Genomic DNA, 18333 nt, shown 5'->3' with positions numbered 1-18333 from the left:
TATTAATTCGAAATCGAGGACTTTTCTGGCAAGTGAGATTACGAAACAAAATTGTGAATTGAGTACATATATCGCGTCGAAAGTTTTAGTTTTAGCTTTTAAATATTATCTATATTTGGATTGATCATTACAATGGCTCTTAAAGAACTTTGATCTTTATATAAAAATTCAACTATTTCATCATATTTTTGTTCTATTATAATATTTTCTTTCCATTTATTGATTCCTTAGATTCACTCATACTATACAATTCTTATATACTATATAATTCTAATAATAAATAATCTCAAAAGTTTATTAAGAATGTACGTACCTAATCGTGTAAATAATGGTCTCATAATACGTATGTATGTATATATAAAAGTTTCTGTTACTCTGTGAGAAGTAATGCGTATAAACATGCCAACTCCTGTTCCAAAACAACACAATACATACAATGTTTACGAATGTAGACCCCCCTCCCCATCACATTAGGAATTGCGTGGCGAAACTGGAGAGCAGATCATTTAGCTGTCAAATTTCAGTGCGGTAACACATATCGCGCTGTATTATGTCTATAACGTATTCTAACCTTTTGGTGGCGTTCTTTTGCTTTTTCATTATTCTTTTACTATCACTTATATCTCGTTATTAACATTGTTCAATTAATACACGCGTTTATTTAACAATTCATTGAACATCAAGATAACGGAATTAAGTAGCTTTTTTGAAATTTTCTGTGTTGATTTTTCTTCGATCACTGTTTGATTGCTGACATTATCGGTGTCATGTATTGTAAGCTTTTTGTAATGGAATTTGATTATTGTTTTATTTGAATATATATTTGTCATCACTCTATACATTTGTTTTAGGTTTAACTTTTGATTCTGTTTTGTGTAGGTAATTAGTTGATTGCAGAAATGAGCCGAATTACATCGAAGTAACATGAATAATTAACGTATGGACGCCACGATGATTAATGGTAAATCCGATAAATCTTCATAAAAATGTCATAACAATTAATTTATTTTAACAAAGATAGACATATATAAATGATTATATCGTCTTTTCGTTGAGGCATAGGTAACATTTGGTACATATAAGTTTCATACTTAAATTATATTTGATATACAATTCATATTTATCATACAATATACATATATTGAATATGTATATTCGATATATAATAAATTTACCATACATAATGTCCTAATTATTTGAAATACTAAGATGAATATAAGAAAGGTTAAATAAATCATTTTAATTGGAATATATGTAATCATTTTCTTATTTCAAACGGATTAAATGAATCATTTTATTGTTTCAATTTATTCTGTATTCTGAAATGTAAAATTCTTGATAGTTTAACAATAGCCTCATGTAGACAGATCTTGCAACGTAGAAATCTTAATAGTTTCACAATAGCTTCAATTATTTCGATAAATATTATAACATTCGACCATTCAATTCAAATCTTTCACATTTTGCTATATTACGATGAATATGCTACAGTCAGTGTCATTTATGTTTGCAACTTCTAGTTTTTTCTCAGAGGTGGCGCGCAATTAGACGCTCAGTCGCTTCAAACTAAGGTTTGGCGCGCGTTTTTGCGTAGTGTTGTTCTTCACTCATATTTAGTTCTGAAATTTTGATTTCTTGCAAACATTTTGGAATATTTGTAACAAACCACATAGAATATTAGTGGAGTGAGTTTTATGCTCTATTAACGAACAATTACATGATAATTTTTATAAATTATTATTGTATCACGTTCACGGTATTCACAGACATTCTTCAATGTTGAGAAATATTTTGTAATTTGCAACTAATAACTGTAACATATATTCCAATTTCTTAATAATCATTTCTTAACTGTAGAAAAATAGCAGTATTTTTTAAACAAACTCTCGATAGAAAATCTCTCCGCCAACTAATTAATTTTCTTTTCAGAGAATATTTGTGACCGCGCGCAATACGGTTGATAGAGTCAGTGTTTGTTGTGCAATAATTTATTTCAATATTTTCAAATCGTGATAGCTTTGATTAAATTCAATTAAACAATCGCGTGTGAAGTCACACAGTAAGATATTATTAAGTAAATTTGCAACACGTTCGCGTTAACGCAGTCTTTTATTTTTTTCTTTTTTATATATGTTTTTTAAATATATGTTTTCGTTATTACAGTCAGTGCATCTTTCAAGAGGATAAAGCCTCTCCAAAAGCTCAAGAATGTTAGTATATGTATTTGTATATTGCATTTCAATTTATTCAATTTTGTTGTATTTTATTTGAACTATTGTTGGTTAAGAAGTGAAAATGTTTGATAATGTGAAAAATTATAAATTCTTTTCTACTGAAATGAGAAGTTTAAAAGCGTTAACAGTCAATTATAAAATAGAAATGTCTGACGTTCATCAGAAATCATTGAATTCTAAATTTTCAGATTTCATACTTTTATATTTCAGTTCCAATTCCCATACTTATACTAGAATTTATTGAATTATCAGTTTCATTATTGCTAAAGTCTCAAATTTAAGAACTTTCATCTTTTATTATCTCAGATATTTTAAATAATCAACAAAATATGCCCTCAAAAACAAATCTTAATATTTTATGTACTGTTACAGATATCTCAAAGCCTCAACTTCTTCCTGTTCCTTGAGGAAGGTCTGACGATGACTCAGTAGCCAAGAATGTAAGTATATATCTTTACTTTACTCTAGTTTGTATATTTTGCTTCAAATACTACTAATTAAGAAAATTTGGGAGATTAGGATTCTTATTCTTCTATTGAAATAAAAAAGATCTCAAAGTCCTAATATTGAATTATAAGATACAAATGTCTGACATGCTTCAGAAATCATTAGATTTTTAATTTTTAAGTTCTAAAATTTTACATTAGTTTCAATTTTTATATTTGTTAAAGTTTATTAGAATTTCAAACTTTATTATAAGTAAACTTTCATCTTTCATTCTTTCCAAATTGTTTAAATAATCAGCACTCTGTTTTTAAGAACAAATTGTAATGTTTCATGTTATGTTTTACAGATTTTTTACAACTCTCATTTCCTTCTATTCTTTAAGGAGGATCTCACTGTGCTACAAAAGCTAAGAATGTAAGTAATTTTACACACTGTGCTTGAATTAATTTTATTTTCTATAATTTTCTTTCCAATAAAGTAAAATGTAGAATAACCTAAAGTTTCAATAATAATTATAATAATAAATAATAATTATAAGATGAAAATATATGTCTGATATGATTAAAAAATTATTAGAGATCCAATTTTTATATTAATATTTCAAGTTTAATGAATAGCAATCTTTTATTAGCTCAAATTTCTCAAACAATTAGCTCTGTGCCTTTAAGAGCAAATTATAATATTTTATGCTTTGTAACAGATTGTTCACAGCCTCCATTTTTGCCATGTGTTTGACGCTAGACTAGATTGCTTGATGATAGACTTGACTTCCGCTGACCCAGTGCAACGTTCTCCCCGTTTGATGGTGAGTCGCATGCACTTTTGTTCCTCCAGTCACTCAATCAATCAGTCGTAGAATGAATGGTCCGAATCGACACGGGTGACTAGTTGTATTACGTAGAATTTTTTGCGAGCATAGTGACCGCGGATATTTATTATATCCGTGAGTAGTAACATTTTCTTGTCTATATCTATTTATTAGTTCAGGATAGGTTTTCTTGCACGTCGCGTTTTTGAATTTTGATAACAATACATTGTGAATAACAAAGAACTAGTATGGATAACGTAATGTTCACAATTGATATATGTATATGTGATTGAAAAGATTAAATATTTATATGAGCATGTATTTGTATGAATAAATAAATAGACAACGGATATTAAAATGACTCTGAGTATTTCAAAGCAAAGAAATCGGATACGCTCCGATTTCGTCACTGTGAAAATTACGATAATGATAGAAATCATTATAATAATTATTATAATAATGTTAGTGACAATACTTATCTTCCATTTTATAATAGTATTGAACAACTTTATTATTCGAGTTCCATATTCAGTATAATTTCAATAGAATTTGAAATTGAAATATGAAGATATAAAAGTTCAGTCTGTCTAAGAATGCATCAGTTTTCATGTGCAAGAAAACACTTCGCGACTGAAACTTCACGGACATTTCACTTAGAGTTCACTATTATTCATTGAATTTAATAGTATATATTTGCATCCAATCCTAACTTGTTTTTTAATAGATACGTTCTTTATTAATTTTTTTCATTCAAGTTTAGCATTTTAGTAATTTGTTAAATTAACAAAGTAAAGTATAGAGTTATTAAAATTGGAAATAAAATGGAAATGAAAAATCAAAGAATATTAGCCCGTTAGATACAAACTATACCAAATAGATACTCTGATCATAATTTTAGCTCAGGATTTTCAGGTTTAACCCATTCCATGTTCATTGCCAAAACCTCACTCACGTGCCCAGGTGCTACTTGGGTGGGAGAAAGGCAATGGGCATGATGAGGATACTTTATAAGCTGAACAATTTCTCAGCAACTGACATTGCGTTAGCGTATCGTGCCCGACGTATTTTCTACATTGTGTGTGTGGTTAGGCTGTGGAATTGCGTCGTCTTATGATTCCAACCATTGTAACTTTAATTTTACAATATACAATGAAAATATTTAGATATGCTATTAAATATAACATATAATAAACAGTAATATTCAATTACAACGGTATCAAATTACCACTTATTTCAACCATATCTCTCAATTTCTCCAAATGACATAACATGTCAAAGATTAAGAATGCTTATATAACATAATCATGAATACTAATTAACATTAACAATATTCGATATATAATATCCTACACGTATCTTTACCATATTTTACGCAATGGTCGCTAGCCATCGTCAGTCGATTTCAGGAAAATGGTATGTAAATTAGAGTGTGAAAGTTGTGTGGAACTCGAGTGTCGGAGGCGTCCCGGGACGTCTCTCTAGTGTAGGCTTTTGCGCTCGAGTTATGTGTGAGAACCGTGGAGCGAATGTGTTGGTGTGCTTGTTTTGCAATTTTTTAAATATAGGGCTAGGTAGGATAGGTAGCATACTGTCTGGTATGTGTGTGTATTAATTATAAGTAGGTAGGGCCGGGCAGGTTGGCACAGTCTGTGATCGGGTAGGCGCGTTTTCGCGTGTCCAACCTGTTTCAGGAAATTTGATTTGAAAAAACGATAGTGAAGCTGGTACCACGAATGGCGCATTCCATTTGTCTCTGGCTTTGTCTATCGATTTTTCGAATTTCGCGGACGTGGACGCGAGTAGGGAGTAGGTTTCGAAACGAACGTTTATCTATTGCTCGAGCACGCACATGCGAGCGATCAACGATCATTACGATCCTTAGTCGTCCAGCTTCCGCGATATATTTTTTTATTTCACTTTTATAAGTATAAACACCCGAAGAAAGAAGAGGCTACGAGCCGAAGAGGCCCGGCAAATTTGCCATGGAAGAGGGCAACTACTAATGTTTTTCCATCCTCTGGATCATCCAGGACATGGAAAATCATTCTCGTTACTACTTTGTCACTATGCTCGTTTGTAGTATTTTCGTAGTATTTCTTTTCCATTTTTTAAGCCGATGTATATGTCGGCCCATCACCATATTGGGCAAGTCGCGTTTTTTTATAAGTGTTAAGAGAGATAAATCATAAAAGTTTTGCGGTTTTTTATTAGCGTTGCGAGAGATTCATTACGGTTTGAATTAGAGTTGCGAAAAAATGATATTCGTGTTTGCTTTAGTGTTGCGAATTATGACATCGCGATTGTCTTTTGCAATTTTGATTATGAATTCATAGAATTTTCTAAAGAATAATATACGTATTAGAGTTAATTTTGTTCCCCCTTGTTTAAAATTACATTTAGAAATGTTCAAATTTCATTACTTTTATAGTATTACAATTTCTATCGTAATATGTATTTGAAGTAGCTTTCTTTTCATATATAATAATATGTAATAATTTTTATTAAATTTGTTTTAAGAATTAGTGTTGCGGTCTTTCATCGCGATTGTTTTAATTAGTTCTTTAGTTAGAGTTGCGTTGACGAATGATCGCGGTTTTTGAAGTAGTGTTGCGCCTATATCAAGCCCAATTTTCTTTCAGTAGACTGTGGAAGAACAGTTTCTCCTGAATCATCTGATGCAGCATTACACTCGTTATTAACGTTATGAATATTTAAATACGAGTGCATACATCAATATGTATGACTAAGACATCCTACTTTTGCTTTTGAGAGTTTTTTAATTTCTTTTTTTTACTTTTAGTAGTTAATTATATTAATTAATACTTGCAAATATTATATGAAGCACTCTTCGTAATTTATATTGAGAATTTTCGATTTTACATTTAGCTTTACTGAATTAGAGTCGCGAGAAAGAAAAGGTAATCCACTCATAGCCTGTTGCTTGGGATTGTATCGAGTGTCTGTTGATCGTATTCTGATGGCCATGTTGGTCACTGATTCGTTCTCTTCTTCAACACACCCCGAATTATCATAGTGTTTGTTAATGAAAATACTGCTAAAATATGTTCGTTCGCCAGTAATGAATATTGTTTTACTATGAGTATCTTTTAATAATTCAAATAATTTTTCTCTTCATTTGGTAATTAATTACATACACATAGATAGCCTCATAGAATTTTACCAAATTTTTTCTGTTTGAGTTTGTTTCAGGATTCATTGTAAGATTGGCAAAAGAAGACTCGTATCCCATATAATGTCCTATGTAGTTTTCCATTCTTCCTCTTTGTAACGTTTAGACTTTTGTATATGGTTCCCACAATAGATCCTTAAATTTTTATGTAGACAGGACTTATAGAAAAGCCTTCAGATTTCTATAGGTAGGGTTTGCAAATAATCTTCGTCTTCGTTTAAATTATTTTGAAGATTGTTTCAGGAATTGCTTTAGAACCAATAAAAAGAGGTGTTCTACTTTTTAAATGCAGAATTAATATATTTTTGCATAAAAGGATCGTGGATGGGAAGGGCTTCCATTTGCAGTAAACCTACACGCGTTGAGACGTAGGCAATCAGTATTATTTCATATATAGACTTATTAATTACATGATAATAAAGTGACAATAATACAGTAATTACATGACAATAATACAATCTTGATTGATTGACCGCGATTGTGATTGCACTATGCGAAACATTTATAGCTGAAAAATTCAATTTATATTTCTTGAAGTTTAGCTTACAATATACAAAACTGTACATAAGTCCTATATATAAATAAATTTTGCAACGATTTTCGATTCTCATCCCGCCCGGCGAACATTACGACGTTGATGAACAATTCAATTTGAAAGATGCAGACCTCCTTTAAAAGTTAATAAAACAGCGATTTTATATATCTACAAAATGATCGAAAGTGGCAGTATTCGAATAAGATCAAAATAGGATAGGTCGCAATAATTGTATAACTTTTTAAAATGACAATATATAAAAGATGTATAAATAAAATACCTTTTGCTAATTGATGCTAAACAGTGTAGCTAGTGCACTTATGCATTAAATAATTATATTTGTTTATATCACAGTGCATTTTAATTTTAAGAGTACATTCATTTATATAAGAATGGATTAATATAACATATTATGTAAATACTGTAATTATATATTGTGTGTGCGTGTATGTGTGTGTGTGTGTAGCAAAATGGCACAAAGGTGAAAAATTAACTTAAATAAGTGCTATTAAAATAGCTGTCTTATAAAAGTCTTATGATTCACATTTAGTTTATAAATGGAAGACTTCTATTCTGGATCTGGTTTAGGTTTCCTCCTAGGATCATTTGCATCTAGAGGAATTATTACTGGTGGTTCATCTGGTTTTTGTGTTTGCCCAAATCTATAATCAGTCCCTTTCGTAGATGTAAACCAGGATCTAGATATCGGTAATTGCTCACATCTGAAATATTTTTGAGTATTAAAAGTTTGACATTATGTTTGAGCCTTCAACTTGCTTCTTTATAAAAAAAATTATTTGCATGCTGTTAATAAACACACAATGTGCATTGACGAATTCATTCATTAGAAGAAAATAATATTTTATTTCAATTGATTCAGCTGAAGTAATAGTTTAATTACCTCTCTTGTAACGTATAAAAGCAAGCGCAGGGTGGAAACAGGGATACAGTAGATTCTCGCCAATGCAATGATTGATTTAACATAAAGTAGCAGTCAAATGTGTAGTGGTCGCATAAAAGTATTAAAGAAGATAAGTTATGAGGGTAAGCATTAGTTCTTGCGAATGAAGCAGAAAAATAAAGTTATTAAAAAAAAAAAAAGAAAGAAATTCCAAAAAACGCGCGCAGCTTACAAGATATATAGAACAGTAGAGAACAGTGAGGATAGTGTGCTCTTATTTCCGTTGTTCTACTGGAGAACGTTCACACCTGCACGTATTCTGGTTGTAAAAGAAGCCGGTCGAACATTCATGTGCGTTTCTACAAGAACATCTACAATATATCGAATCCCAGATTTTATCTGGGTGTTCAATACATTTCGCTCGATCGTCCGTGTTGGCGCACACGCATCTACATAAGTTCTCCTTATAAACCTGTTTGGGCGTACAATCCTGAAAAAAGTTTATCAAATAAAATAATCTAGATTCTATCTTTCTTAAATTTTGAATTTAATATTCTTTAGCTCTCTAACGTATAAATGCATTCGGCGTGTATGATGAAAGTGTAATGAAAATTATAACGTTAAAGTTATCACGGATTGTTGAGGTGTTGAGCGGATTGTACTAATTTAAGGAGGAAGATCTCAATTATTGGCTATTCTCAAATTACCGATGGTTTTATTACGCAGTCACATCCGCATCTAATGTGCTCATCTATTGGTACGACTTGTTTGCCTTGGTACTCGAATCTACCTTGCGCTGTCAATTTTGCCAGCATGATCTTCAAACATTCGTAATATGTAATTATTTCGAACATTATTGTTTATCTGTAATTATATATTTATCGAGCTGTCTTACTTCAAAATTTCGGGTTTCTATTTCCTTTGGCTGACAAGAGAGTAACTCGTTTCCGCAACAACCTGTGCATCTTTTCACTCGTGTACACCGGGGAAAATAGATGATAGATGGATCGTTACATTGATATGTAGGAACTACGGTTGGTGAAGGCTCACAGTTAGCTTGCTTTGCCATTTCGCTATTCGAGCGTTCTTCAGGTTCAGCCATTCTGCCTAGAATAGAAGGTATTAGACTGTTAAGCAAAAGGTCGGATCGCGATTCTGATCCTGAGTTAATCAGAGGATTTTCCTTCGTTTCCTCTAAATTCCTGTTATATCCAGTTCAGTGTGGTTTCTGTGGTTTGACGTAAAAAGTAGCTACTTGGACATTTTCTAGCGTAGAACTCGTCACGCCTTATTACACAATTTAAAAATGGAGGAACACGCGCAAACTATTTCACTCGCTTTAACTATTTTTCATTCGAACTATCTATTTCAATAGTTATCTCGTTTTGGTCGATGATCTTTCTTGCGATTTAGAAAGTCACCTGTTGAAGGATGTGGTCTCCGATTGGTTCGGCAGGTTGATTCGCAAGGCAGGATAAACGTGTCTGCCTTTATGGAAGCTTATAATACGAATTCTAGAAATATGTATTTTTTCGAATACGATATCGATCGCTGATATGTCAACTGCAGTTACAAAAAGAAGGAGGAGGAAGAATGTTAATGTTGGAAAAGGATTTTACAACATTAAAGCAGTTTAAAATTAAGATCTTTACGTGGAAACATATTTTGCTCGTATCACCATGGGAAGTACCAAAAATGGGCAAAAGATGATGGTAATTTCACCAGTAGTCATAATGAGGCAACCTATAAGCCTAAGTTCTTTCAAGAGACGGAAATGTCATCAACGTGTAACGTCATAAGAGACTGTAATCAGAATGAAATCCATGCGAAGGAAATTAGCGTAATGGACGACACATCTTACGACTTAAGCGAGGGTGATCTTTGTAATCTTTTCAAGCTCGAGATGTCGTCGTCGACATAGAAGAGATCGAGTAAAGCATTAATAGGATAAAATTGGAAGAGGAAATTGCACCAACCATCAAGAGAGAGTGTAGTCGAGAAGATGGACACGATGTCGTTGAAGTTAAGTACGTACAAGCAAACGACGAAATAGAATTGTCGCGAAATTTTTTCGAAATAAGATAAGGATTAATACTCTTCGTTTATTTTTTCTTGTGCAATAACGAGAATTATTGTTCGATTTTTATGATCGTGTTCACATAAAATAATGGACAAACAGTAATGAAGATTATCGTTTCATTTTAAGACCATCTTCATATAATCATACCTTTTTGCACGACTCAAGTTTTTATTTCGTTACATTTAAGCGGTTTAATCTTACGCGTAGATCTTGGTCACGTCTAATTTTCGCATTTAAAAGGCGACCATGTAAATTGCAGATTGCGTATATCATTCTGCTCGATAACTCAACCTTGGAACAACCGTATAAAACTAAAAATGTTACGGATACGATTCGAACAGTCTAAAGTGAAAACTACCACCCAGTTTACAAGAAATCAATGAAATTACTAGTAGATAGGTACCCAACATGAACGATTTCGATTGCTTTTTGAAGGATTTTGATTTCTTTGAGGACCATGAAGGCTTCCTGGAAAACTTGGAAATGGAAATGGCAACGAAAGATCCTTGTATGCCATTATTGCCACTCTCTTTGTCTTTAACAGACCGTCATTAGTGTAGACGATCGTAACCACAGGAATAAGAAGAAGTTTGTTTTAAGATTTATCTAATAATATTTATATGAGAATAGTGAACACGTAAGACGATTCGGTATTGCACGAATTTAGATAGAAGAACGAAATTTCAAGTCGAATATCTGCAAGTATACGTAATTTTACTTGCAGAGTATACGCTTATAAGACTTTTATGTTAAGTACGTTTTTTGTACTGCGGTCAACTGAATGCTCTCATGTTCACTGATAGTCGAGGTTGTTTATACAATGTAATCACTAGAAGATAACACTCAGGTGAACGCGTTTATCTAAACAGACAATATTTGTTGCAGTTATAGCCAATTTACCTGCTGTAATTTCCTACTATATTGCATCGTTATAGTAGTATCGTGTCTACGTTACGGATATTTTTTCCTTTCAATATTACCGAGTAAAAATTTTCCTGTAAAGTAACATTCATAATGAACGATATTAATCTATTTAAGAACGTAAACACTTACTAGTAAGGAAGACTTGTGACGGCGATACACCGATCATTCGAAGGAACTCTTCTGGCGAATTGATTTTCCTGACTGCTTCCGATGACCGCGACCGCTGAAAGGAATAGAACATTTTCTTTACGAAAGAAAAAACATAATTTGTGGAGAAATTTTTACGTTCTCTATTTGTTTCGGGATTATCTTTTTTTCGTTATCTCGATTAGTCAATACCACAACTGATAATGGTAAAATGATACAATGCTATTGCCAATAAAGCCCTGATTAAGAAAGAGCTGTTGCGCAATAATGTATTAATTAATAATATTAATGAACTAACAAGTTGTAAATCGTAAATGTTTCTTTCACAATTTTATTTATAAAATTTCGTTTGTTACATTGCCATATTTGTTATTATAAAGTAAGAAAATTGATTAGTACTAATAATTCGTAACCTGAGATTTGCAAAATATCATTAATACTATTAGTTGAATTGTGCAAGATGAACCAAAAACCAGGTAGCTGTTTTCCTGGAAAAACTTAGTCATTCTTCCATTCTATTAGATACACGTTCGTTACACGCAACCAATTTTAAGAAGAAAAGGCATGTTAATCAGCCACCTGATTCTAATCAGGAATTCCAATGTTTTGTCATGCATATTAAGCAATGAAGAATTGAAAGGAACATTGGTTAGATAACAGTTATGCGCGTATCATGTACTGACGTATCATGTTCTGAACAATGCGTTAAGATCTCTAATATGGGTCATATGATATCGAAAAATAGGAGTTGCTATGCTACCGTTCGTGCTATTAAAATAATCTAAAGGGACACGATATTTGTTTGGAAATACCCTAGTCTCGAAGAAAATGTACGAACGGTGGAATCTCGATGTAATAATCGGGATATTCCTGCTAATGGCTAATCGATGAATCATCGAAGTCGATTGTGTATACTCGTGCGACGAAGGTAATCATGAGAGGTACAAAATGATTTTAGGTCAATCATCCGGGAAACTATAAAAAAGATTAGTCCTTCGCCGCGGCTATATTTAGAATGTTGTTAAAAAGCATTTTTTACGTCTTGGTCACTGGTATGAGACTCCCAACTTTGGCATGTCGAGTCGTTTTTCAACCACACGTTCGCCTTTCCACCTAAAACTGGTTTTGAACAAGCTACTATCGTGTGCACACTAAAAACTCCGCAAAACGTTGAACCGATTTCTCAGAAGCATCTTTGGCGTTAACGTTCTGCCTCGATAGATGCGGTTCATTCGTTTCTTTTCGAATTTTTCAGAGGTGACATGACCAGTCAACAATTTACCGCGTATATGTATTTCGTACTATAGTTATTTCACGTATATCGATGAATTGTCACCGATCTGACACGTTAACTTGAATATTTCCACAGGTGCGGAGGGAATCGGTAACGGTACGACCAGCATTTTAATAAACAGATTACGTATTTCGCGATTTGCATAGCTGAGAAATCCAAGACATTGTACTTTCCAAGAAGCTCTGTCTCTTGGCGCTTTACAGGAATTTTACCGCGACTTTTAAAGATCGACTGTTACACCTGGCGTTAAACTCGGTCGTATAACCCTATTGTAGCAGTGAAATATGCGTTGTACACATACGGTGATGGCGCCGTGACCAAACAAATATTATCTTCGCGAAATGATATTTATGACGACCTTTTGGGGGAATAGATTTCACCTTGCAACCATAGCATCGCTGTGTATATGTTTTTCAAATCGTAACCTAAATTTCTCTTTGGTTTCAGAGGAATGAGGGTCACATTAGTCAGTAAAACTGTACATAAATACGGATCGTTTGGAAACTTTTTAATTTTGTGTTTGTTTGTTTTACTTTTTAATTTTGTTTCGTTCTTCAAAGGACGAATTTTATCAACTCTCCCTGATAAAATTAACCGTGTTTCGCAAAGTAATCGGCTAGGTATTCGCTCGAACGTCAAATGACGTGTAATCAATTATCTATATATCGATTCACCGACAACGTGACAGGAATCCTAAGCGTGCACCGCGAGGTTTTTTACTTTTCAATCTCGATCTTCTACCTTCATACCTGCTTCTATACCACGTACATCCTTGACATTAGTGTTATACGGCCTTCGACGTCATTCAGATCTTTGCGGGAAAAGCAATCGTGCTCTCGTTCGCAAGGATGTCGTAATATCAATGCCTATCGTCGACAGAAGGAACTGTCAACCGTTTTTCATACTGTTACTTAAGTTAACGAGTGTACGGTGAAGATAATGGAAAAATAGGAAACGATACGGTAGCAAAACCGAAACGGATGACTGACTTCCGCACAATTCACTACAATTGATAGCACATGTTGCATATATTTTTTCGATAATCATCGTGTATTACGATTTTCATGTTAAATTCGTAGTAAAAACATTCCGTTGATCGATCAATTTCAGAAGTATATATACTCATAAATATAAGATCATTATTCATAAAGATTAATGGCGTTGCTAAATGTTAACGGTTCGAACGACCAATATATATATTCGCGTAAAAATACGACGATAAAAAATACGACCTGTGCCAGTTTACGACCCAGTGCCTTTTGCACACGAAACGATCAAATTAATTTTTAAACGTTCGCTACGTACGTTCTTCACAATGCTCCGCGGGATAACATAATTGCGCTATTTATCGAAGTGAAAACGTGGGAGTGTTGCAACGCGGCTCGTGAACAGTCTCTGCGTTCCACTCGTGAAATACGAAATACATGTAACGCTTTCGAATCTCTTCGATAAAATATGTGATTGATTTTACCAATAACAATGCGGTGTTTTCTGCTGTTCTTGGTTCGACCGGAGGCTTTGACGGTCTTGGACTTATCTGGTCAGGAAATAATATGTCAGCCTTATGGGGCATCACCAATCCACAAAAAATCATAAGAACGAGCGTTCTGTATCTGATTAACTGCGACATTTTTGCTATTTTCAGTCGTTTTACTCCGCGTGTTCACCACAAAAAAAATGCGAGGATAATTGTCTTTGAACCATAAAATTCGTTCTTTGTTGACGCGAACTTGACGCGTTCAGATGTATCGGCGACGACAGATTTTAATTACGAGAAATAATAGTTGCACGTGTTTACGTGACGCTCGGTCTCGCTGTTTGCATTGCACTCAAATCGCTGTTTGCGATGCACGAGGAAAACGCGAGGAAGTTACACCTGAACAGGTTCGTATGCTCGCGCCGCGATCGACTGCCGAAGCGAGTACGCTCGGCGCTTATTTCTGGCTACACACACGCTAATGCATACGCGCGTATTCTCACACATACGGAGCACGGATCACACGATTTCGCTATAACACCGTAGCAATAGTATCATTTTTGTTTGCGGTAATTACCGATCGTTATCAGGATGATACTGTTTATGAACACGGAGTTATCTGGTCGGGCAGCTAAATCTTTTTTTTAAATATCTGCTTAATCTTTTGTCTTATTGAGTCATTAAGTCATAATATTGTTACGATCATCGATTCATAGCGTAGTTAATAACAAACTTGTGCAACGTTGCTAACTGTTCTGATATGCTCAACGTAGACATTGTTAAGTCTATGTGTTACTCAGTCAAATTTTCACGATTACGGGGCTAATATGCGACGTAGGTGATGAATTTGCATGCGAGATGAAACTATTCCGAGATTGCCCTTGATAACGCGATTATTCAAGGTGCTAATTTATTTAAGTAGAAGTACAATGTGCTGACGTTGAATGTGTAAGTGTAATCACAGTATAGTTATATGCTAGCAATTGTTTTTTGTTTATTAATAATTGCAGCTTAATTTGAAAACGCGATATATCGTATTTGTTTTGTCGAGATTCGAAATTTCCAATGTTTTTTTACATTAATTTTTGATAATCGAAGATAGAGAATAGGTTATGTGCTAGTCACGCTATATTTTAACGATAGAACTATAAATAAATTGTAATTCTGTTATCCTAAACACGTTATGTAGAATTTTATGCGGGTTTTATCTCGTTTAGAGTTAATGTTACTGTTAAGAAAAAACTAAAGACCGATTTTATTATTGAGAATGCAAGCCAAAGGGAGCAGCCATTTGCCCAGCAACAAATTTTGCGATAGATCGATTATCGCGTGCATATCAAGATCGCGGTCTGTTTAAAAGTACATAAATTCAATTCGATCGAGTTATCTATCTTACGTTGACAAATAATGATTGGAAAAAAAAAACCATGACATAAACTATGCGTCAGTAAATTGTTATTTACTTTATATTTGTGAATCATAAACGTGTACAGTCGCAAAAGAGTAACTGGCTATACATTTTGCAATATTTGATAAAGAATATAGATATGCCATTAATCCTTGATGGTTCGAACGAGTCCAATTAGTGGTTTAAGAACTGTGGAAGAACTTCTTATTTAGACTCGACTGGAACAAATGGAAAAAATAATATACAATTGCACCAGGTATCGAAAGAAATTTTATAATTTTCGAGATTGATCTTTAATAACTTACCTTCTAAAAATGTCTAACATTTTTCTGCATCCCACGTTACGAATGTATCTGTATCCTGGTGGACATCGTCTTCTTTCTGGGAAAGTAAGAGGCCTGGATTCGCTTGCAACGACGAAAGCACACAGAAGAAGAACAAAGATAATGAAACGTAACGGAGCCATCACGTATGCAGAAAATACAAACAATTTCGATAGGACTGTTTTTAAGAACTCGTTAGGTCCTTTAGATCCTAGTTTATTCACCAAGCTATTGTCGAGACAGAAATCGGATACTGAAATACGAGGCAATGAAAATATGTGTAATATATTGCTTTCTGTGTAATTCCCCTTCTCTTGTTCGTTTTATTCATACTAATTTGCGGTTACAATTCATATCCTGATTACGCACATTGCGGTTTCCACTTGATAATTACGCATGATAGTTTAACGATACCATAAATTAATAATTAGTAGGTACGTAGTAGGCAAATTTTTTAGACGTCGTAGTTGTGTTACTCATATGTATATTAATGAGTTTATTCGCGTTTGGTAATTTAACAAAGGAATGAATTCTGGCATTTCGAGCCTAAAATTATTTCTAATAGGTTGTTCTCTATTGATGTTTAAGTATATATCTATAACAATTAGATGAAATTTTATAAGTAAATTACAAAACGTATTCTAGTTCGTAATTTGTATGTAAATACATATTTCACAAATTGTAGCATACAGGAAATTGGAATTCACGTGAAAAGTATTTTACCTTGTGCAGATTATTTATCTCTATATGTTAAGTCAGATTCCAATGTCCTACTGACGCGAATGATTTATATATTATAAATTTATATATTTATAAATGATTGATTTAATATAATTGAGATATACGCTTGATATAAAATAATATAAAAATGTCGTTCTGCATAGTTTTTAACCTTTCGATTTATTCATGGAAATTTTTATCGAATTACGAACAAGCGATAAAGCGGTTTCCTTCCTCTTAATCTCGCAGAAATTGATAATTCCAATCTTTCGAGGCCGAGTCTATATCTGCATCGTATCAATGTTTTTTACTTGGTTCTTCTTATATTTCTATTTTAATTTAGAAATTTTTTGACTTTTTCGTTCGAATTGCCGCTTTGCTCGTTAGATAATCCACTTGTGTTGCATGCACTTCCTTACCGACGTTGCGTTCAGGAAAGAAGAATCCTGTAGGATTTTAGTAAGGATTTAAACGACTTGGGAATTTTTTGTCACGAAGTGTTCATTACGAAGAAATGACTAGAAATCTCGATATAGATTAATGGAAATGATTTTTTATTACGAATGTGGCATCTAGAATTAATTCGAATTTTGAACAGAAACTACGCTTCTATGAAACTATCGGAGCTATCAATATTTCGTCACATAATTTCATAAATTTATGTTTGATAATTCTATAACTGACAATGAATTCTACAATTAACAATTCTACAATTCCACAATTCTACAATTCTACAATTCTACAATTCCATAATTTTATAATTCTATAGTTCCATAGTTCTACAATTCTGCAGTTTCATAGTTCTACAATTCTACAGTTCCATAGTTCTACAATTCTATATATATTTTTTATACAAGATTGCTTAAACAGATGATTTCCCCATTTTTGTTTTTCAAAGCATCCTTGTCAGGTAGAATTTCTACTCACTTAAAAGATAGCCCTACAACGATTCCCAATTTTCACTCTGTCCGGTGGACAATTAATCGGGACGTTGATGAAGGATCCAGTTTGAACGCTTTTGTTGTTGCTCTGGAATGGCACGAACTTCTTTTCTACGTTCGATATATTCGGTGTTACTGTATCTGCGACGTGCAAGGATAAAAACAAGACGAATGCTGTCGTCAGTACAATCCACAGGAGTCTCATCTTGAAAACGATGAAAGACTCGACTTCGTTTCTAACGTTTTGCTGAATCTACTAAAATGTTAATACTGCAATTGACACGGTAACAACGGTAGATTCGAGACAAAAGTTGCTCATGCAACGTAATTTATTGCGAGCAAAGTCGCGAAGTGTATTGACGACGAAGTTTTGAAGACTGAATCACGATAATACCGCGATAATAATATTAGCAAAAATTTTTACAACTTTTCGGTGACGTGGTGACACGAGCTTTATCGTCGTTGCATTTCCACTGCGTGACACTATTCGCATTACTCATTTACACTGGTTGGATTTCCAGATCTCGCTGACTCGGCCTTCGCGTTCGAATATAAATACGAAGTTGGAAAACTCGTCGATAGCAAAGAAACTGTGTCTCTCCGGGTCTTGTGTAAAACACTGTCTTATCAGTACTGTGAGTATCGATGGTAACAACAAACTGTTATCGCGTGATACCCAACGTATTAGTTTCTGGAATCAAGACAGGCCTCGTTCCAAAGTTTCTCGATCGATGTACCAACTTGTCGATCATCGAGAAAAGATAATTTGGTAATTCCATACAATAAGTTTCATCGTTAACGTGTTGTTCCCTTTAAACTTGCTTTACCAAACCTTCCTGCATATTCCACGTCGATCCAATCTTTCTTGTGCCGGGCAAATCTTCTTTCGAGGAGGAGCTTCTAT

General features: G+C 33.5%; 1 protein-coding gene and 1 long non-coding RNA gene across 3 annotated transcripts; one reads left to right on the top strand and one right to left on the bottom strand.

Moving 5' to 3' along the window:
- Positions 1-2161: 2161 nt before the first annotated feature.
- On the top strand, positions 2162-3824 carry LOC117206771. The gene is made up of 4 exons (XR_004487436.1): positions 2162-2210; positions 2607-2674; positions 3028-3095; positions 3382-3824. It is a non-coding gene; the product is annotated as an uncharacterized LOC117206771 (long non-coding RNA).
- A 3805-nt stretch (positions 3825-7629) lies between these two features.
- LOC117206563 (vascular endothelial growth factor A) lies at positions 7630-14488 on the bottom strand. 2 transcript variants are annotated; one of them, XM_033446032.1, is made up of 6 exons: positions 14032-14487; positions 11249-11342; positions 9011-9222; positions 8823-8933; positions 8424-8605; positions 7630-7936 (listed from the first exon to the last, which is right to left on the bottom strand). In XM_033446032.1, exons 1-6 carry the CDS (start codon positions 14188-14190, stop codon positions 7783-7785), a joined length of 912 nt encoding a protein of 303 aa, XP_033301923.1. In that variant the 5' UTR covers positions 14191-14487; the 3' UTR covers positions 7630-7782. The 2 variants fall into 2 exon arrangements, with proteins under 2 accessions (XP_033301923.1, XP_033301924.1); XM_033446033.1 differs by having other exon boundaries at positions 7797-7936; positions 8348-8605; positions 14032-14488.
- Between the last annotated feature and the right edge of the window lie 3845 nt (positions 14489-18333).

The sequence above is a fragment of the Bombus bifarius genome, unplaced genomic scaffold (genome assembly GCF_011952205.1).
Source record: "Bombus bifarius isolate JDL3187 unplaced genomic scaffold, Bbif_JDL3187 scf7180000008008, whole genome shotgun sequence".
NCBI lineage: Eukaryota > Metazoa > Arthropoda > Insecta > Hymenoptera > Apidae > Bombus > Bombus bifarius.
The sequence above is the reverse complement of the archived record's forward strand: the minus strand, read 5'-3'. Positions and strand labels throughout refer to the sequence as shown.